This window comes from Podarcis raffonei, chromosome 8 (assembly GCF_027172205.1).
Source record: "Podarcis raffonei isolate rPodRaf1 chromosome 8, rPodRaf1.pri, whole genome shotgun sequence".
Classification (NCBI taxonomy): Eukaryota; Metazoa; Chordata; class Lepidosauria; order Squamata; family Lacertidae; genus Podarcis; species Podarcis raffonei.
The window spans coordinates 64,047,127-64,068,556 of NC_070609.1; the positions used below are offsets into that span (position 1 = coordinate 64,047,127).

A 21,430-nucleotide genomic window follows, 5' to 3' on the forward strand; every position below is an offset into this window, starting at 1 on the left:
AAATGCCACGGCATTTTTTAACCCCCCATACCAATGTATTGTGAGGAGGGGGCGGGAAAAGTAATTTTAGGCAGGATGTCCTCAGCTAATAAAAATGAAAGCTGCCCCAGAGTGACTGCTGGATATTAAAGTATTTCATCTTCTCTCTGAAAATCCACTGCGCATCTGACAAATCAACAAGGCACATCCTTGGGGGTCATTACCGCTTCCTAAATTGCGAGAGCTGAAAACACAAACATTAAAACTTAGAAGTTGTTCTGGGTATCCATTAATCAAAAGCAGCCTGGCCACCGTGTAGCTCATTAGCAGTTGCTTATTCCAGGAGGAGGGGAGGAGAAACAGCAACAGGGAGGCTGAGAAGAGAGCAGTCTCTTAATCAGAAGGAGAACTAAGGCAATAAAAGGACTCTTCCCTCCCCACAAAAAAATGCAGCCTCAAAAGCAATCCATATGCAAAGAAACAAGCAGAAGCGTTGTTATTGTCCAGAAAATGGAAAATTCATCCCTCTTAGAAAAAATCCATTGTTTTCTGCTTGGTGGTATTGGAGGAGGCAAGAAACCCAGCTATTTACTTACAAGGATAATCCAGCTTCCTGAAAATTAGCTTCATTTTGAAAGAACAAAAATGGATGTAGTCCATATGAACAAGACTACCTTCTTAGAACAGTCTTCGCCAACCTGGTGCCATCCAGATGTTTTGGCCAGAAACACATGCTGGCTGGGGCTGTTGGGAACTGTAGTCCAAAAACATGTGCACCAGGTTGTTGCAGAGGAGATCCAGAAAACCCTAGTGAAAGCTAGGTAGCTGTCCAGTGTCTGAATCAGGTTTTCAGCGGTTCAGGAAGGGCTTCTGTGATCATACATAGCTCCCCCTTGCAAAGACTAGCCAATACAGAATGAATTCTGCGATATAGTAAAAAGGTAAAGGTAAAGGGACCTCTGACCATTGGGTCCAGTCGTGACCGACTCTGGGGTTGCGGCGCTCATCTCGCTTTATTGGCCAAGGGAGCCGGCGTATAGCTTCCGGGTCATGTGGCCAGCATGACTAAACCGCTTCTGGTGAACCAGAGCAGCGCACGGAAATGCCGTTTACCTTTCCGCTGGAGCGGTACCTATTTATCTACTTGCACTTTGACGTGCTTTCGAACTGCTAGGTTGGCAGGAGCTGGGACTGAGCAACGGGAACTCACCCCGTTGCGGGGATTCGAACCGCCGACCTTCTGATCGGCAAGTCCTAGGTTCTGTGGTTTAACCCACAGCGCCACCCACGTCCCATATGTAACAGCTGTCAAATAAATTATGCAAAAAAGGAGCTGCTGTGCAAAGATGCTCAAGTTGTATAATTGAGACCGGTCACAGGACCAGGTTTGCAAGAATTTGGACCACCTGGTCTCAGAATTGCAGGGGGGGTTGCTGTTGTTTTAGCTTAGACAACACAGGGCCAGCGTACCTGTGCAGCAGGGTTAAGCAACAAGTGTGGTCTAGTGGCTAGAGTGTCAGAGTGGGACCAGGGAGACCAAGGTTCAAATCCCTGCTTGGCCATGAAATTCAGAGTCCCTCAGCCCAATGTACCTCACCAGGGTTTGGGTGAGGATAAACTGGGGAGGAAGAGAAACTTTGTTCCATTAGTTCTGAGTAAAACTTAGTTGGCTACAACCATTGGTGTCTGAATGGTGTGGCAAGAGATTTTAAATTCTTCCTCAAAGCAAGGGAGATCAGTACATTGGTGCCACTTCAAAGAAGCAAGCAAGCTGTCTTGGACCGACACTATGACTTATGCGCATTCCTGACAACAGGTTATGTCTGGTCATTGTCTGGAAAATAATGTGCAATGAGATTTGAGACCAAAAGTCTGAAACTAGTTATGCTTCAGAGTGCCCCTGAAGAAGAACAATTCAATCTGAAATGCATTGGGTTGAATAAAGAATACTTCCACTAGACTTCTGAATAAAACACACTCTTGAATCTGTCATTTTCTATTTCTTTCAGTAACTTGTTTTCTCCACTCTTAAATTTGATTCCCCCCATTTCCACATCAGTTTTATGGTGTTTGGTTTTTTTCCAAAGTCCTCGTGAAAATGTGTCAGAATTTTAGTGCATGTATTTCGCAATATCCATTTACTTATTACATTTATATAACACCCTTTTTCCTCCAAGGAGCTTGAAGTGGCGCACATGGTTCTCCGCCTCCCCATTTTATCCTCACAACAACCCTGTAAGGTAGGTTAGGCTGAGAAGCAGTGACTGACTCAAGGTTACCCAATGAAGCTTCATGGCCAAGTGGGGATTTGAACCCTGGTCTCCAAGGTCCTGGTTCACCACTTGTAACCACTATGTCATACCGGCTCCAATAGGCAAAATTCATTATGCAACTTGGCCTAATATATGTTTTTCCCCAAGCAATTGTTTCCTAATACCATGAGTTATTGTATGTTATTTTCACTAATGCTTGTTTTCTTGTATACGTGTAATGGTATCAGGGGGGTTGATCGAGAGCAATCTGGCAAATTCCTCCCTGGTCGGCTGTAAAGCCTTGTTATTGGTGCCAAAAAAACCTTCACCATGCGGAGCGCTACTCTTCCGTGGCTCGCTCATTCACTGGCAGAATCTGAGACTGGGCGGTTCTTCAACCTTCCCCAGCAGAGTAGTTTCTTGACGCCCAGTCTGTGCTTCCCCTTTCTGCGTGGAAGCCTACTGTGCAAGGAGGGCATGGGTAACGGAGGACCTCTCTCCTCCCTGCTTTGCTCAGGCAAGGTGTCCTGGCACCGCCTCGCCTCCCCCGAGTCCTGCAGCTCCTCTCCGCTGGAGGCGTGGATACTCTCCTCCGCTGAGGAGGTGCTGCTTCCCACAATCTTTGGGGGCTCTCTGTAATCCATCCGGCTTTTCCCCTCTCGCCCCTGAGCCGATGGCAGTTCCCTGACAATACGTTATTATTAGGCTGGAAAGCTATACTGAAAATTCAGAGAAGAGCAAGCTTGAAAGGATAGCTGTGTTCTGGTTTACGTATTGTTTTGGGAAGTATGAATTAGGGTAAGGGTGTATGAAAATGCAAACCAAACTGAATTTATTCCCCATTCCAACCTGGAGGTCTCAAACCTCTTCTCCCCGCCCCTCCTTGACTTTTACTGCATTTCTCGCCTTTCCAAGCCTTGGAGAGTACCTGATCACTCATGAGCAGGTCCAAGAGCTCCTCTTCAAATCTCTCCAATGAAGGGTAGAGGTGGATGGACAGCTTCTCCAAGTACCACGTCACTGTCTTCATGAGTCGTGGCTTCTGGAATAAGTCTCCTGCAAACAGAGTCACAGGTCATGGCACAACCAAGGTTTCAGATTGTGACATCACCTCACTTTGTTCAGTGTTCATGAATTTATGAGCCCACTTCCCAGCTCTTGCTCTTTCTCACAAAGCTGATGTTTTTTCGTCTTGGGCGCACTTTGCCCAAGTAAGGTTTTGCAATTGTTTTTGAAAACAGCATTATTGGTTACGTTGCTGAAATTCACACAAAAAGATTCTTTCAAAAAACAATACAATCAGAGGCATCAAAATTCCACAAGCAGTTTATGTCATTTTACTACAGACGTTTGATGCAGGTGTTTGTGGAAAGAAGATCAGCAAAGGGAAGCCAATGTAGTGGGGTTTATTATTATTACAAAAATCAAAAATAAAAGTCCAGGACATCATAATTCCACATGCATTTGTGAAATCTCACTCAATGTGTACTCATCTCAATGAAGATAGGAGGGGACTATCAACGGCTATTAGCCATTATGGCTATGCTCTGGCTCCAGTTGGAGGAAGCAATTCTTCTGAATACCAGTTGCTGGAAACCACAGGAGGGGAAAGGGCTCTTGTGTTCAGGCCCTGGTTGCCTGTTTCCCCACAGACAACTGGTTGGCGCCTGTGAGAACAGGGTGCTGGACTAGATGGGCCATTGGCCTGATTCAGAAGGACTCTTCTTACAGTACATTCTCAGCGGCACTTAGAGAATTTATTTGCAATTCATATATAGGGCAAGCTCTGGAATCCAGGGCCTGAAGTTCCTGGAGAAGTTTGAGCCTCTGTACATACTTTGTACTACCAAACGTCACTTTAATATTCAGAAAGCCTGAATATAAAATGTTCAGCCAGTGGTATGGAAATTAATCCTGCAAGTATTATCAGATGTTGAAATTTCAGGCTGCCAGAGCTGATTTTCTTCATTTATAGCGGAAATCTGCAGAAAGCATAGTGATCTTGGAAGCTTGTACTGGAAGTAATTTTTTACTGTACTGTAACTCTTCATCCACTGACAACTTCATTGAATTTAATAGGAGATTCATTAAAAACAAAAGAGAAGGCGGTTTGAGAACATGCGTTAGTAGCAACTGAAACGGTTGGGGCTCGGTGTTGAAAAAAATGTACATCGTGCCCTCTGACTCCGAGCGGCTGAGGGAAATTCTTGATATTATTGGAAACTGACTGAACTAATAAACTAACATAATAGGGGTTATATTCCATGAGACTTAGGAGAGAAATGAAAGGTGTTTCTCAGTTATTAGAATACATATTGGAACAATTGTCACTGGGAAAACTTATTTTTGTGATTTAATATCCGTTCTACATGTGCTTATTGGAATAAATATATTGTATGCAGCGTCACTGGAATGACATATATTTACAATTTAATACATATTACATACGTTGGATCTTTTTCTTGCTTTGCTTTAAATTAAAAATCAATATAAAAATGGATTGATGTTTCTGTGCTTGCGTGATTACAGGCTCCCATATATCATTTCTTTCTTTAAAAAAAGAAAAGAAAGAAACCCACAAAGTGTCTTGTGGCACAGGCAAGGCATCTGCTTTTGAGGGACAAACTCCACAACAAAGGCTAAGTCTGAAGGCAACTCTGCGGCTGGTGTGAGCTGGATGGGTGTCACTTAAGAACCCCAGGGCTTCAAGCAGAAGTATTTTCTCAGCTCCGCCTGGAGATGCTAGGGATTGAATGTGGAGGCATCTGAATGCAAAGAGGAAGGCCTTTTTCAGATTATGGCTGGGCCTATTTGATCCCAATATAGTGTTTGTAATGTCATTTTTATGTAAGCATGTTAGGGGAATAAAAAAAAAACCTAGAACACGGAGTGTCTACTCATCAGCCCTGTAAACATTCATTTTTACCCATGCTTTTGGCCTGTTAAAGTTGTGGAGGGGGACTGTTATTATGCTTACGTTATTATTATGATACCTGTTATTATCTTTTCATTATTATGCTCCGTAAAATGTGTTCTTCATGTTGTACACCACCCTTGGATCTTTTGATAAAGGACAGTTTGTAAATCGAATTAACAACAGCAACCAGCAAAGGGGCTTTGCCGACTACCCACACAATGTCAGCAAGAAGCAGAGCTCTCTGAGAGCCTCTGTGGGAGAAGCAGCATTTATACCAGGCCTCAAAAAGCAATGAACTGCATAAAATCTTATACTAAAAGGGATTGGGGGGGGGAATTCTCACCTTTTTCTTAAAAAAAATAATAATCACAACAAGAAGTACAATAAACAAACAAATGTCAAAACTGCTGATGCTATCTGAGCCCTACTACAAAAAACGCCTTGGGCGACAAATTGTAGCATTCAATCGTTCAAAGAAAAGCGCATCAGGAAAGAACTGGAACAGATGTTCTCTTCCTTTGGCTCAGCCTTCCCCCGCCCCTTCTCTGGCCGGCCGGGAGAAAGTTGCACTTGAGCTAATTCAAGCATGGGAAGAAAACCAGCAGCGAAGCAGCAACCTCTTCTTGAGCCCCTCTGTAAGGTTCCATGCTGGTCTTTCCAACAGAAAGCCTTGGGGCCCACCATGTCAACACCTGGGGCCCTTCCAAAGGCATCTGCCAGGGAGAAGGAGGGCGGGAGATGAAATGTAGGCCGGCAGCCGGAAATGCTGTAGTGGTAGTAGGTGGAAGGGTATTAGTTCAGATGGCTTTGAAAACAGAACTGGGCAGATTCATGAAGGATGCTTCTAGCCTGGGTCTGGAGGCAAGAGAGCTCTCCAGGGTGAAAAGGTAAGGAGCCAGCACTAAGACTCAAAGGTATCTCCAGCAAGGAGCAGCCTCCAGACAGCAACAGAGGCTTCTCACAGCGCACAGCTAAACTATGGAACTCACTCCCATAGGAGGCAGTGACAGCCACCAACCTGGATGGCTTTAGAAGAGGATTACACAAATTCATGGAGGGGAAGGCTGTTAATGGCTACAAGCCGCAATGGCTATGCTCTACCTCCATGGCAAATGCTTCTGAATACCAGTTGCTGGAAGCTGCAGGAGGGGAGAATGCTCTTGCGCTCAAATCATGTTTGCTGGTTTCCCACAGGTTGGCCACTGTGAGAATAGGAGGCTGGAGCAGATAGACCGTTGGCCTGATCCAGTAGCTCTTCTTAGGTGGCAAATGCATTTTGGAAATGCAAGAAGGCAACAGAGATGGGTAGGCATATTTTCTGAGCCCCTCAAATTAGGAAAACCTTTAATAAAAATTATAAAAAATATATCGCTAGGATAAAAGTACCAGATTTCATAGAGGTGGGTTGGAAGATCTTGGCTAATTATTTGAGTTAACCGGAGGTGGGTGCTGGAGAGCTTAGCCACCGCAAATCTACAGCAGAGCCAGTTAAGGTGGGGGGGATGGACTAAGCTAGCCTGATCCTCTCCCAGCCTGTGCTGCGCCAACAGCTTTGCAGAGCACCAGAGAGTCACCTTTCACCTGCACGACCCATCTATCTCCATTACGCTAATGGAGGCTGGAGAGGTGTGATTCCGACCCTCTGCACAGCCAAGAGTGACTTTGCATGAAGTGACAAGGTTGCTAAGCTCGTCGCCGGGAAAAGCTCACGGCCAAACAGCAGCCAAGTGGGAGATTGATGAGCCTGTCGGCGGGGATGACGGATCAAGTTCCTTGAATCCCCAGGATACAGCTCCAGAAGAAAAGATCTTTAGGGCATGGCAGGAGGAGAAGGACCCACTTGGAAAGTCATCTGCATGAATGCAATGTCAGCTGGATTCTGTGGACAAGGAAGTGTCCAGAGGAGAGTTGGAGATTCTTAACATTTCCTTGCTGTGGGAATATTCCTGAAAAAACAGCAGGCTGACTTCTGGGGCGAGCGTTGTCCACGCATGACTCATATCTTTTCAATGCATTTGAAGCACCACATACTAATTTTTAATATTTATCACGCACCTAAAAGTAACAGCAAGGTACTCTACAGTGTTAAGAGACACAGCATTAAAAAGAGCACAGAAGAAAGACTATCTGTATTATTGTCCTGATATTACAGGAGTAGGGACCGAAGCTGTTCTCATGGCTGAACCCAGAACATTCTGACTCAAGAGTGCCTTCTCAGTTCAATTGACAGATAGCCCTTACAGCAAGAGCAGGCAACAGGGTGCCGGTCCTGATGCTGTGGACTAAAACTCCCATTATCCCTGACCACTGACCACTCTGGCTGGGGCTGATGGAAGTTGGGAGTCCAAAAACATAGAGAGGGCCACAGGTTCCCCATCCCTGAATGAGACTGTTACTTGCATTTAATGTCATTAGCTACCTCCATCACTCACCTGTACTGAACATAACGTACTAATAGCCTAGATACCTCCATCATCTCCTCCTCCTTTTAATGAAGGGATGGGCAGCTCTCCAGATCTACAGCTCCCATTATCCCTGACCACTCTGGCTGGGACTGATGGGAGCTGGATTCCAGCAACACCTGGACAGGGTCAGCCCTGCCTTGCTCTACTCCAGTGACATGAAAGCTGTGAAGAGGCACATCGTCCCCTTGACTTGTTCCTCTCCCAGAATGGTTGCTGGGGTGAGGCAGCTCACCTTCAGAATCCTTGAGATATTGCCAAGTGTTGTTTCCTCCTACTTACCTGCGGTGTGCCTGAAATCTACATGCCCGGAAGGGAAGAAAGTGGTAAGGGAAACCATCCCGTAAGGCTTTTCTCCCCAAGAGGCAGCTGATTAAAGATTCTTCTTGTCCTCCCCAAGATACACAACTGTGCATTACTGAGCCTGCACTGTATAGTTAGGAGGCACAGCCCCGGCGACACAGAAAGCACCCGGCAATAGAATGAAATAATACATCTCTGGCTGGCGGAGCAGTTTAAGAGCCGCAGGAAGTGCTGGGAACGGAGAGTTTCTGACAAATTAACTTTGCTAACACTAGAATCTGCCTTAATTCAGTTTTGGGAGCCAAATATACCTCCTCAATTTCATAGAGGCTGTTATCCAAAGCTTCAGTGTATCAAATTACAGGGTACATTTGGCTGGAAGTGCCCATTTGCAGCCAATTTCAGGCCCTCGGCTCTGTCTTGTCCAGTAACCAAGTAGTATTTACTGTGGGGCCGCCTTGGTTAAGGAGAACAAACAAGAACAGAAGGGCTGGAGTGCTAACTTTGGAGGACACAGATCTTTGTCAAAGTAACACAGCCAGCAAGGGCCATTCCGTGCCCAGAACTTAAAAATTCTCTAAGTGCCGCTGAGAATGTACTGTAAGAAGAGCCCTTCTGAATCTAGGCTCTAGAGTGTGTGCGCCTGGGTGTGTGTGTGCCTGTGATTTTTTTCCCTGTCTGTCTAACTATGTGTGCTCTGATTGTGTGTGAGGATCTTTTATTATGATTATCATTGTAGAGTTGGAAGGGACCCCCAAGGGTCATCTGGTCCAACCCCCTGCAATGCAGGAATCACATCTAAAGAATCATTGACAGATGGCCACCCTACCTCTGCATAAAAACCTCCAATGAAGGAGAGTCTACCACCTTCCACTGTTACAGCTCTTCCCATCAGAAAGTTCTTCCTAATGTTTAGTTTGAATCTTCTTTCTTTTCTTTTAAATCCATTGGTTCAGGTCCTACCCTCTGGAGGAGCAGAAAACAAGCTTGCTCAATCTTAAATGTGGCAGTCCTTCAGACATTTGAAGTTGGTTTTCAGATCACCTCTCAAAGTGCTGGGTTTGACCTATAAAGCCTTATGCAGCTAACGACCTCAACACCTCAGAGACCTCTTCTCTCCACATGAACTGACCCAGACCCTTCAATTGTTATCTGAGACCCTTCTTCGTGTGGATCCTCCTTGGCAGGTCTGGAGAGTAGCCGTATGAGAACATGGCCTTTTCAGTGGTGGCTCCCCACTTGTGGAACATTCTCCACGGGGAGGCTCACCTGACACCATCATTACACAAACATTTCTTTTCCATCAGGCCTTGGGCCTCCTTGAGTAGGTGAGATGTTTTAATCCTGCCTTTTAAAAATAGGTTTGTCTTTCAGTTTGTTTTTGTTTTTTCCTTTTAATGCATGTGCTTGTTTATATATTGTAAGTTGTTTTGAGTTACCTTGGTAAGAAAAAGCGACCAATAAATTTAATAAAGAAATATAAATGAATAAATATTAAAAGCAGTTTCAAATGACTTAGAACTGCAGAAATAAGGCGGGTCCTAAAAACATATGTATCTCAAGTGCAGAAAAGCCAGGGTAAATCAGTGCATGTTCAGCATTTGCCAAAAGGTATATAATGAAGCCCTCAACATAGGGCATGGGTAGGCAAACTAAGGCCTGGGGGCCAGATCCGGCCCAATCGCTTTCTAAATTCGGCCTGCGGACAGTCTGGGAATCAGCGTGTTTACATGAGTAGAATGTGTCCTTTTATTTAAAATGCATCTCTGGGTTATTTGTGGGGCCTCCCTGGTGTTTTTACATGAGTAGAATGTGTGCTTTTATTTAAAATACATCTCTGGGTTATTTGAGGGGTATAGGAATTTGTTTTTTTTTTTTAAAAAAAATCAAAATATAGTCCGGGCCCCCACAAGGTCTGAGGGACAGTGGACCTGCCCCCTGATGAAAAAGTCTGCTGACCCCATGACATAGGGTCTGCCACATAGAACTTTGGAATGCCCACTTTTAGACTCTCAACAGCTTTCCAAGGAAGCAATGAAATTTCTGGGCCCCCTACCTAAAAAGTTCCCCATTCCCAAGTTTCAACTTTTGGATGAAGATGGAGTCAAAGGGGTGCTCAGCACAATCCAAAAATGTGCATTGAGGGAGAGCTTTGAAATTTGACACCCCGCCTCCCTTTCCTCTGAAATCCCAGACTGAAATCCAATTAAAGTGAAAGGGCTTTGATTTCTGGGCTTCTGTGGCTCAAACAAGGGATCTCATGACCTGGGGCTAGAATCAAGTCTAATGAGCTCCCACAGGCTGCATGTTCAGGCCTTCAGGTACAAAGACCAAGGGAAAACATTGCCTCCCACAACTGACAGGTCACATGAAGCCTCTAGTAGACTAGCCTGGCCTGGTACAAGTACCGTGAAACCTGTCCTTCTGCCCTGGTCTGATCAAACAAGTTGGGATCTTTCACCTCCTCCATTTCATGGCTCTAGTGTCTCTGGTCTAAACTCCCAACACTAGCCACTGGTCTCAGAGAACCTTTTTGGTTGCAAGTCATTTTAACCAACCAACCAACAAAAAACATGACTAGGTCTAGTTGCAGGGCTTGACTCCACCTCCCCTACCACTTCCTACCACCCAGGAAGTCTGCAATATACAGGACCTTCCTGTACACAGGTCACTTTGTTAGCTGTCCATGATAATGGTATGCTCTGTAAATGATGCAGAGCACAGCCAACACGGACAACAATCAGGAAATCCTGGTGTACGAGTACAGCTGATGAATGTTAATTTGGGTGCTTTGGGAATAGCCATGTGACAGAGTGTGGCCTGGCTTGTTTGCGGATAAAGAGAGTGTGTGCATACAGGTACACACAAACCCCAGAAACCTGCTCCCTTCCCCTCTCCATCCCTTCGGATCCTCACCTTTAACCATTTCCCAATTCCCAAACAGTCGCATAAATGTGCAACCGGACAGGATGTATGTTGCATGTTGCTCTCCTCCATTTGCCCACCTACATTCTTGACCTACTGCTTTGGCTAAGCATAGAAGTCATTGGCCCTTTTAATGAGTGGGAGGTTCATTGATTGCTAGGCATGCAAATAGGTAGGGATTGGTATAACAGCTGCCGATGCCACAAAGGAACAGAAGGCTCCAGTCAAGCACAAGAAAGCAGGGAACTTCCCCTTCACAGTTCTTTTTGGGAATGCACATTTAGGGAGCTCTGTCCTAAGCTGAAAGTTACCTGTGTTCTGAGCACAGTCTGTTAAGTTTCCCCTCCACTGCAAAACAAGACTAAAGCCCTAACAGGTGGACACTTGTGGTAAAGCCAATCAGAACAGAAATCCTTCAACTGTTTCTGGAAACTGAAGATAGTGGGTGCCTGTCACATCTCGACAGGGATGCTATTCCACAGGACACTGGCAGCCACACTAAAAGCCCTGCTCTCAATCACTGCAGAGGCTTTCATGTTAGTGCCAGCACCTTGAACCTGGCACGATAGCAGATTGGTAGCCACCGCAAATCCTGCAAGTAGGGTGCTATATGCTGGCAGTAGTTTGCCTACTCAAGCAACCTAAGTCTCTGTGTTCTGCACCAGCTGCAGCCTCTGGACTAACATAAAGGGTAGCCCCACACAGAGCCTGATTTATTGAAGTGATTTATCAGCAAGTTTTCCAATCATCACACATTTTCTGACTTGAGGAATTCGGCAGGTCAAATCTAGGAAAGTATACAATTTTAGCACGGTCAAGAGGAAGGCCAAAAGGATGAGCAGTCACAGTGCCAAAACCCTGAACTGCTGCTGCCAACCAGTGTTGACAGTACAGAGCAAGATGGACCAATGCTCTGGCTTGGTATAATGCAGCTTCCATCCTATGCTCCTAGTCTTTCACACCGCAAAAAGGAAAAGTGTGTCTTTCACAATACCTTCATGGGCTGCTAGCATGCCAGGGATTCTCTGCAAGCTAGACACAGGGGTGTTCTCTGGCAGGAGGTGATAGACAGTCTCCAGGGGTGGGTGTGGCTGCAAGCTGCATTGAAGATGACAGCTGTCAATCACCATCAGGTTCTTGTTCACTAAAGAAAGGAGAATAGGAAACTTTTTTTCTTAATTTGGTGAGACCGAGAAGGGCCCTGCCTTGCCCAAGAAAATAAGTCACACTGAAAAGGAAGACAGCAGGACTCCTATGGATTGTTTTCAACTAAGTTTATTCAGAATAAACTCACTAAAATTAATGAAATGAAATAGTCAAGGCCATTGATACTGAGGGGTGTACTCAAAGTACAATTGGGGACATCTCTGGATCTTTAGCCTGTTTATGTGTGTTGTGTATGTGTGTAAGGGTATATGTAAGGGGGGATTTTTAAGAGGTGAGTCTTTGCTCACCCCCGCTTGACAAATCACACCGAAAATTCTTTCTTTTGCACTGTTCTAAAGGGAGCTGGAACTCAATCAGGAGCACAGGCTTAGCAGACAATGGTTGTGTCCCCACAAAGTGCTAAGTCATGGTTTGTTTTAACCATAGTTTGACCAACATCTCACTGATGAACAAACAACCCACATCTTCACTCTCCAAATTTTGTTGTTTTCCTGCTGCTCTTCCCTCTCTTGGCTCTGTAAGCCAGAAAGCACCTGGGCTGGGGCGGCCAAACAAAGCTTGGTTAAGCAAAGCTGTTTAGTTTGGATGTTACATTAACCACACTTAAAACAAGCTGTGGTCTGCAATTCTCGTGTGTTTATTGAGGATGCTTTACTTGACCATAGGTTTGTTTGTTGTTGTTCTGTTAGTGGTCTGCAATTCGACAAACCATGCCTTCACACAGTGGTTTGTTCCCAGAAAGCAATGCAAGGTTAGTCTGCTTGGCTGGGTTCAGACATTCAAACAAACCATGGTTCAGCTTGGGCTAAATAAACCGTGGATTAGTGTTAGGCACAAAGCAGGCCACCGTATTGCTCATGTTCTCCTTTTAGCTTGCCTTCCCATCAGCATGGCCAACCTTGCCTCACTCCAAGGTTGTTCTTGCTCTCTGGCAGGAGCCAGATCTGCAGCAGGAAAACCCATTGCAGCATATCTAAATAGCTCATCCCATCCCATTTGCTGCTATGTATCAACTGGGGACTGTCCTCAAGGAGGGATTCAATCTGCATAAAATATTCAGCATGAGACTGTGCCCTCCTGCAAAACTGCCGCCAACAAGGACCTTTGTCCCTCCCAAATGGATTTGGCTCATGTCTGGGCTGCACAGAGCGACTGTCCAGAAACAGCTGGGCTCTTGTAAAAGGTTGACATGGTTGCTGCAGCACCAGAGCAGACAATTAGGGTGGGATAAGGGAGGAATCGGTCAGCAGGTAAGATGGAAAACAAACAATAAATTAAATCTGACAGTTCCCTAGAAGCAGTCCGTCTAAAGGCAGTTTGGATCGGCATTTCCAGACTTCTGAACCACACTCTTTATCTGATTTAAAATCAGAGGCATGTTACTTGTTACTTCCCAAGAGATTTAGTTTTAGAGTGTGTTAAGGGCTAGCTGGTCGTAAACAAGACCGTGCCCTGGGTTTGTGCATGATTTGCTTGCTTGAGTGTGTCACGTATTTAGAATAACACAATCCCAGAGCAGTGCTTCAAGCTGAGATGCAACAGGCAGATAGATGTCTCTGAGAGTGGGCAAAGAGTGCATCTGTCTCAGAAGTGACCGTATGCTCCAGTCACACTCAGTGCAAAGATGAGACAGAATGACCTACCATGGAAGGGCTGATTGGAAGGAGGCAAGCCAGACTGCTGAAGCATACAGAGACACAGCATGCAGACTCTTTTGTGGGTGGGTACTTTGGGCTCATTCATCCCCTCCCCTCTGAGTCCATGTTCTGCTTTCCCTCAGAATTTTATGGATCCACCTTAATACACATGCAAAGAATACACCGTCTAGCATGTGAAAATGGCGATATGCCTCATGACTTACTCTCTATTGGCTCTTGGAGAAGTGGGTGCAAGAGGGCTCGTGGGGTCCCATGATACAAACTGAGCCTGGGGAGAAAAAGGAGACAGAACTTGATACAGAGGGTTGGTGTCATCTTTTGTCCTAGTGCAGAGTACAGTGGTACCTCGGGTTACAGACGCTTCAGGTTACATACGCTTCTGCTAACCCAGAAATAGGACCTCAGGTTAAGAACTTTGCTTCAGGATGAGAACAGAAATCACGCAGTGGCAGCGCAGCGGCAGCAGGAGGCCTCATTAGCTAAAGTGATGCTTCAGATTAAGAACAGTTTCAGGTTAAGAATGGACCTCTGGAATGAATTAAGTTCTTAACCCAAGGTACCACTGTAGTAAATAAAAACCAGAAACTCTCTTTAACCTTCAGTCCTCCAAATGTTGTTGGGATTTCAACTCCCATCATCCCTGACCATTGGCCACACTGGTCAGTTGTTAAAAGTCCAACAACATTTGGAGGGCTGCAGGTTCCCCAACCAGGTCTACACAAACACAGCTCTAGGCTTAACAACCAGCTAATCTTTACTATGTGAACAGCCCTAAAGACACAGAAATCTGCCTCTGCTATTACAAAAGTTTATCCATTTACCCTTTGTCCTTCAAGTTCAAGTTTGTTGGCTCAGATCTGCTGTTAAACAAATGTACGATCCCAAAACCACACGACATCTCCTGCGGGGTCCCGTCCCGCCTCCTGGCTGTTGCTACGACCTCCACCACCAAAATGATGCTGGGATAATCCAAAGATGTGTGGAAATAAACAGTCTGGAAGGGGAGGGCAAGAGGTGAGAGGAGATGAGTTGGGTTATCATAGCAGCTTACAGCTAACTAAAGCCGATTCCAAACTGCGGTCCCTTGCTGCCTGTATATCTGGAACTTCTTCCAAGGACACAAATATGGTACATAAGAATAGAAGAAGAGCCTGCTGAATCAAGCCTTTCACCTCCTAGTCTCCCACCCTGGGAGATCTTGATTTCCCCACCTCTCACTCAGGTTTCATACTCCAACTTTCTGCAACTTTCATGTGGATGCAGTCCTTGGCCCTCCGTGGCAGCCCAGAGCGGGTACCCACAGCGCTGGGTCCATATCAGTCATGGCATTAGCAGTAGCCGGGGGGGGGGGAGTGAAAATGAACACCCAACAACCCCGGCAGGGCCAGCCCAAGCCATTTTGCCACTTAAGGCGAAACAGAAAAGGGCAGGGGAGCCCGCCCATCACTGCCTCCACCTCTGCCTGAGGTAACTAGAAGCCACAGCATGCTGAATAATAATAATAAGGATAAGAATAAATTTTTATTTATATCCCACCCTCCCCAGCCGAAGCCAGGCTCAGAGCGGCTAACAACAGTAAAGTAATACAACATTCTAAAATCAATTCATTATAAAATCAGTTATAATCAGTGAAGGGGGTGGAGCTGGAAAAAAAAGAATCTGGAGAGCAGCAAGTGACATTAGCCGCCATGGGAAGCAAGCACAGGAGGCAGTGAGCAGTATGCTCCTGGAGAAGGCTGGATCTGTTGTCCCTCCCAGTCATCCCTAGCCTGCCACCCGAGGCAACTGCCTCACCAAGGCTAATGGGTGGGCCAGCCTTGACCCCCGTTGAAAGGGAATTGTGATGGGGTGATGAGCTGCTTGTGCGTAAAATCCTAATCCCTCAGAGTTTGGCTAAGTCCCCAAACCTCTGTCTGTGATGGAGCTCCTTAAACATGACTCCATCAATCGCTCGTTGAATCGGACAGTGGGCGTTTACGGAACTTCTTCCAGCATAAAAGCTCCTTAACGGAAACGCGTCTTCTGGACTCTCGGCGTGACAGTTTCCGCCGAGGAGTGGGTGTCCCTACAGGAGGTCCTGAAATCTCCCCGCTGCTCCCGCTTGAAGTGTCTCTGAGCCCTCCCTCCGACTCACTTTCCCTTGGAACTCCACTTCTCCCCCTGCTGGTCCCCTCCTCCGCTGAATGGTCTCTCTCACCCTCCATGAGCCCTTTCACCTCCTTAGTCTCAGATGGCAGTTCCCTGACATCCACCTCCCCTCCAGGGCCCCCTTCACCCCCTTCCCTCCCCTCCTCTGCGGGAGGCGAGGGAGCAAAACCCCTGAAGGAACCTCCCTCATCTTCCGAAGTTTCGAACACTTCCCTCCACCTTTTGCTGTCTCCGGTTTCCAAGTACTCCTCCTCATCGGAGTCTGTTCCTCCTTCCAACTCCGATTCCCTGAATCCCTCCAGTTCCTCCTCATCGTCGGTGGTGCCAAAGTACTCCCTCCGAAACCTCGCTACTGGCTGAGGTTTCCTGGGGAACCTTTGGTGGAACGTTTCGATCAAGATCTCGTCACGGACCTCCTCTGCCTTCACCCAGGTGTTTTCCGACTCCGGTTCCCCTTCCCACGCGACCAAATACTCCACCTGATTACCCTTCCACCTGGAGTCGATGATTTCCGCCACATGGTTGCGGCTTTCCCTTTCTTCTATGGCTGGCCCCCGTGTGGATACCCCTTCACCTTCCCCCCTGTATGGTGACAGTAATGACCTGTGGAATACTGGGTGCAGTTTCATGTGGTTCGGTAACCGGAGTCTGAACGCCACTGGGTTGACCTGTTGGATGACCTCAAATGGTCCCAATCTTTTGGGTCTCAATTTCTTGCAACCCCCCTTGAACGGCAACCCTTGGGTTGATAGCCAGACCCGACTCCCCACCCTAATTGTTTCACCTTCCCTTCTGCTCTTGTCTGCCTGCCTCTTATATTCTTCCTTGGCCCTTTCTAAGTTGAGTTGGAGTTGACGATGGATCGCTTCCATTTCTTCTACAAAAAGTTCCGCGGCCGGAACACTCCATCTTTCCCCTCCTTCCCCTGGAAACGCCCTGGGGTGGCACCCATAATTAGCCAAAAAGGGGCTCATCCTGGTGGACACATTCTCAGCATTATTGTAAGCAAATTCCGCTAGTGCCAACTTTTCGACCCAATCGTTCTCTCTGTCATTGACATAACACCTCAGGTATTGTTGGAGAATACCGTTTGCTCTCTCCGCCTGCCCATTGGTCTCAGGGTGCCTGGCAGTCGAAAAGTTGACCTCTACGTGCAATAAGCTCATAAGTTTCCTCCAGAATCTGGACGTGAACTGTTTCCCTCTGTCGGAAACCACCCTCAAGGGGGCGCCATGCAGTCTGAAAATATGTTCTACAAACAATTTCGCTGTTTCTTCCGCCGTGACTGCATGTGAGCAAGCTACAAAGTGACCCATCTTAGTTAACAGGTCTACTACGACTAGTATGGCAGTTTTCCCCTGGGATTTGGGCAGATCAGTCATAAAATCTATCGACACCGCCTCCCACGGTCGTTCTGGTGTGGGTAACGGTTCTAATAACCCCGCTGGTGCCCGCCTTTCTCCTTTGGCTCTCTGGCATTGGTCACACCTTCTCACATACTCCCGTACATCCTCCCTCACCTTGGGCCACCAAAACTCCCTGGTCACCAACCACATGGTCTTGTGTTGCCCAAAATGCCCCGCTGTGGGATTGTCGTGCAGCTGTTTGAGTACTCTCCCCCTCAATTCCCCTTCGGGTATATATAGCGCCCCTCTGTAATACAATGCCCCGTTTCTTTCTTCAAAACCCCCGGGGTCTTCTCCCTCTCTCCTTAGACCTCTGAGCTTGTCCTGGGCGTACTCATCATTTACCGTTCCCTCTACCAGTTCTCTTTGCCCCACCCAGGCCGCACCACACACCCAGTGGTCCTCTGGGATAATATGTCTCTCTTCCGGCGCTCCCTCCCCCTCCAAATATTCAGGTTTGCGAGAGAGAGCGTCCGCTCTGGTGTTTTCTGGACCTGGCACATAGCAAATTTCAAAATGGAATTTGGAGAACTCCTGGGCCCATCTCACTTGTCGTTGGTTGAGCACCCGTGCCGTTCTCCAATACTCCAAATTCTTGTGGTCCGTACACACTTGCACCTTGTGTTGTGCGCCAATTAGTAAGTGTCTCCATCTCCGGAACGCTTCGTGAATGGCGAGTAGTTCTCGGTCATATACCGTGTAGTTCCTCTCGGATTTGTTCAGCTTACGCGAAAAGAAGGCACACGGTCTCCATTCCGACTTATTGCTCCCTGGCTGAAGCAGCACCGCCCCCACCGCCCGGTCTGAGGCATCAGTTTCCACTCTCATGGGTTTTTGTAAATCCACATGCAGGAGCTGTTCTTCCGAAGCGAATGCCCTTTTCAATTCCTCAAAAGCATGCTCCGCCTCCGCCGTCCAAACGAATTTCTTCTTGCTGCTTAGACAGTCCGTGATGGGAGCCGTTAAGTGGGCAAAGTTCTTGATGAATTTACGGTAAAAGTTCCCAAACCCTAAGAACCTTTGCACATCTTTTTTCGTTTTCGGTGTCTTCCATTCCAGCACCGCCTGGACCTTCCCTGGATCCATGGCTAATCCCTTGTCTGATAAGCGGTACCCCAGGAATTCCACCTCCTTGGTGTGGAACTGACACTTCTCCAATTTCACCCACAACTGGTTTGCTTGCAGCTGGCTCAGCACTTCCCTGACATCCTTTACATGCTGCTCCTCATTCTCTGAATATATCAGCACGTCATCGAGGAAGGCCACGCAATTCTTGTAGAGCAAAGGTCCCAGTACGTGGTTCATGAGCGATTGAAAACAGGCGGAGCCTGATTGTAATCCGAATGGCATAACGAGATATTCAAACGCCCCCAAAGGGGTGAACATGGTGGTTTTCCATTCATCCCCCTTCTTTATTCGTATCAGGTTGTATGCTCCTCTCAGGTCCAGTTTCGTGAATATCTTTCCCTTCCTCACCCTGGTCAAAATGTCATCAATCCTGGGCATGGGGAAAGTCACTGGTTCTGAAACGGCATTTAGGGCCCGGTAGTCCACGACCAATCTCGGTTTATCCGTGTTTTTTTTGTCCACAAAAAACACTGGGCTCCCCCCCACCGCTCTGGACTCTCTGATGAAGCCCCTCTTCAGGTTTTTATCAATAAACTCCCTTAACTCCTGCATTTCCCTGTCTGACATGGCGTACAGCTTGCCCACGGGGAGCTGGGCCCCAGGGACCAGATTAATTTGGCAGTCAAAGTCTCTGTGCGGTGGTAATTTATCTGCTTCCCTTTCACTGAAGACCTTGCTCAGGTCAGCGTATTGTTTGGGCACCTTCCCTTTGTCCGCCACTTCCGTCCCTGCTAGAGAGGCTTTTGCCCCTTCTGGCACCTTTCCCTCTCTGCAGTGTTCCAGACAATGTGCTGACCCAAAGGAGACCACTCTCTGATGCCAGCCCACTAGCGGGTCATGCAACGCTAGCCAGCTCATTCCCAAAATGACTGGAGCCCCTCCCAGGGTGGCTACATTGAACGCTATCCTCTCAGTGTGCCTGGCCACCCTCATAACCATTGGGACGGTTTGTAGGCTGACTTCTCCTCCCAGCAGCTCCCTCCCATCGATCGTGGTGACCTGCAGGGGGTTGCTTAAAGGGAGTGTCTGTATCTGGTGTTCAGCTGCAAACTCCTTGCTCATAAAATTACAGGAGCTGCCTGAGTCCAGCAGCGCCTTAGTCTTTAGTGGGTATCCGTTTGCCAGCTCTAGCAACACCTCTATTACTAGGGCTGGTCTTGGAGGTTCCGGAGTGGGCACTTTTACTGCTCCTTGGCCTGTCTGCAGTGCCCTGACAGAGGCAGACAGGCGTTGGCTTTTACTGGCTCCTGGACTTCCTCCTCCTTCCCCCCAACAGCTCCAGCCATCCCTTGCCATTCCTTTCTTTGCGGGCAGACTCTGGCAAAGTGACCTGGCTGCTGGCAGAGATAACATTTCTTGGCGCTCTTTCCCTCCTTCTTCCTCCCTTCACTGGGATTTGAAACTGCGCGCGCGCGCGCTGTTCCAACTTCCATCGGCTCTCCTGGCGGGAAACTTGGTTCTGGAATCTCTGGAATGCGGAAATCCCTCCAACGCTCTCCTTTCCCCTCCCGCTTCTCCAAGGCTCTTGCCTCCTGGCGTGCTCCAATGGTCAGCGCTGATTTGGTCAGCTGGTCCATAGACTCCGCCCTGGGCGCCCGGGAAAGTTCATCTTTCACCGCCGAAGAAAGCCCCTCTTCAAAGAGCATTTGAATGGGTTCCGCCGAAAGGTCCCACCCCAATCTATGTATCAACATTGTAAACTCAGTCCAGTACTCACGAACCGATCGGCTCCCCTGTTTGCACGCCATCAATTGTCTGCGCACCAGCCCCTGTTCAATCTCGCTGGAAAACATCAAATCCATGGCGCGAAAAAACTTCCTCGCGTCCTTCAGCATGTCACTATTCCCTGCCATCAGGGGTCTGACCCAGTCTCTCGCCCCTCCTTCGAGATGGCCAATCACAAACGCCACTCTCGATGCCTCGTCGGGAAAGTCATTAAACTGCAGTTCAAGAGCATACTGCATCTCTGTCCTAAAGGCTTGTTAGTTCCTGGGGTCCCCCCCAAACTTCTGCACCATTCCTGGCATCTTTCTTGCTAGTGTAGCGCCTTTTGCCTTTTCTGCATCCTGCGCCCTCCTTTCTTCTAGCCTCGCCGTTTGCATTGCTAGCTGGAGTTCCAACACTCTGTACCTTTCTTCCAGGCTTGGACCCTCTCCAGCTCCTGCTGCTCCTCCGGCTCCGGCTGGGTTACTCATGATGCCTCTCTGCACAAGCTGCTTTCAGGGACTGTCCGCTTGCTGTGATGGGGTGATGAGCTGCTTGTGCGTAAAATCCTAATCCCTCAGAGTTTGGCTAAGTCCCCAAACCTCTGTCTGTGATGGAGCTCCTTAAACATGACTCCATCAATCGCTCGTTGAATCGGACAGTGGGCGTTTACGGAACTTCTTCCAGCATAAAAGCTCCTTAACGGAAACGCGTCTTCTGGACTCTCGGCGTGACAGTTTCCGCCGAGGAGTGGGTGTCCCTACAGGAGGTCCTGAAATCTCCCCGCTGCTCCCGCTTGAAGTGTCTCTGAGCCCTCCCTCCGACTCACTTTCCCTTGGAACTCCACTTCTCCCCCTGCTGGTCCCCTCCTCCGCTGAATGGTCTCTCTCACCCTCCATGAGCCCTTTCACCTCCTTAGTCTCAGATGGCAGTTCCCTGACAGGAATCAATCCATTTTATTGCATATAGCCAAAGGCCTTTACAATAGACGACAGAGAATAAAATGAAATTTAATCTAAAATCATATAACGTAACCTCGTAGTAGTTTACAACATAACAAGAAATTTACAACATTAAGACTGGAGAGCATTCACATAGCTGGAATGGAGCTTCTTGGCTGCCAGCGCAAATGTGGCTACCTGGTGGATAATGTACCGATGTTTATCTGTTCAGCTGTCACTTCCTGTATGGATCGACCTGGAAGCCAATTGGCGATATAAATTTTCCTCTGGGTGTTGTATACGGGGGGCAAATCAGCAGGTAGTGTGTGATGTCCTCTACCTGATTGCATCCATGTATAAATTTGCGATCCATATGGAGAATTCCCCGGTATCTCCCCTCCAAATATGCCGAGGGCATCTGTTGAAATTTTAGTTGTACA

At 47.5% G+C, this 21,430-nt stretch overlaps 1 protein-coding gene across 8 annotated transcripts in view; it reads right to left on the reverse strand.

Moving 5' to 3' along the window:
* NPHP4 (nephrocystin 4) overlaps window positions 1–21,430 on the reverse strand; it is a 102,099-nt gene that overhangs the window by 61,828 nt on the left and 18,841 nt on the right. For all 8 annotated transcript variants that reach the window (XM_053400417.1, XM_053400416.1, XM_053400412.1 and 5 more), the window contains 4 exons: window positions 14,485–14,657; window positions 13,867–13,931; window positions 11,833–11,982; window positions 3,160–3,287 (listed from right to left, as the gene is read on the reverse strand). In XM_053400417.1, coding sequence (XP_053256392.1) covers window positions 3,160–3,287; window positions 11,833–11,982; window positions 13,867–13,931; window positions 14,485–14,657 — 516 coding nt within the window. The remainder of the gene's footprint in view (window positions 1–3,159; window positions 3,288–11,832; window positions 11,983–13,866; window positions 13,932–14,484; window positions 14,658–21,430) is intronic.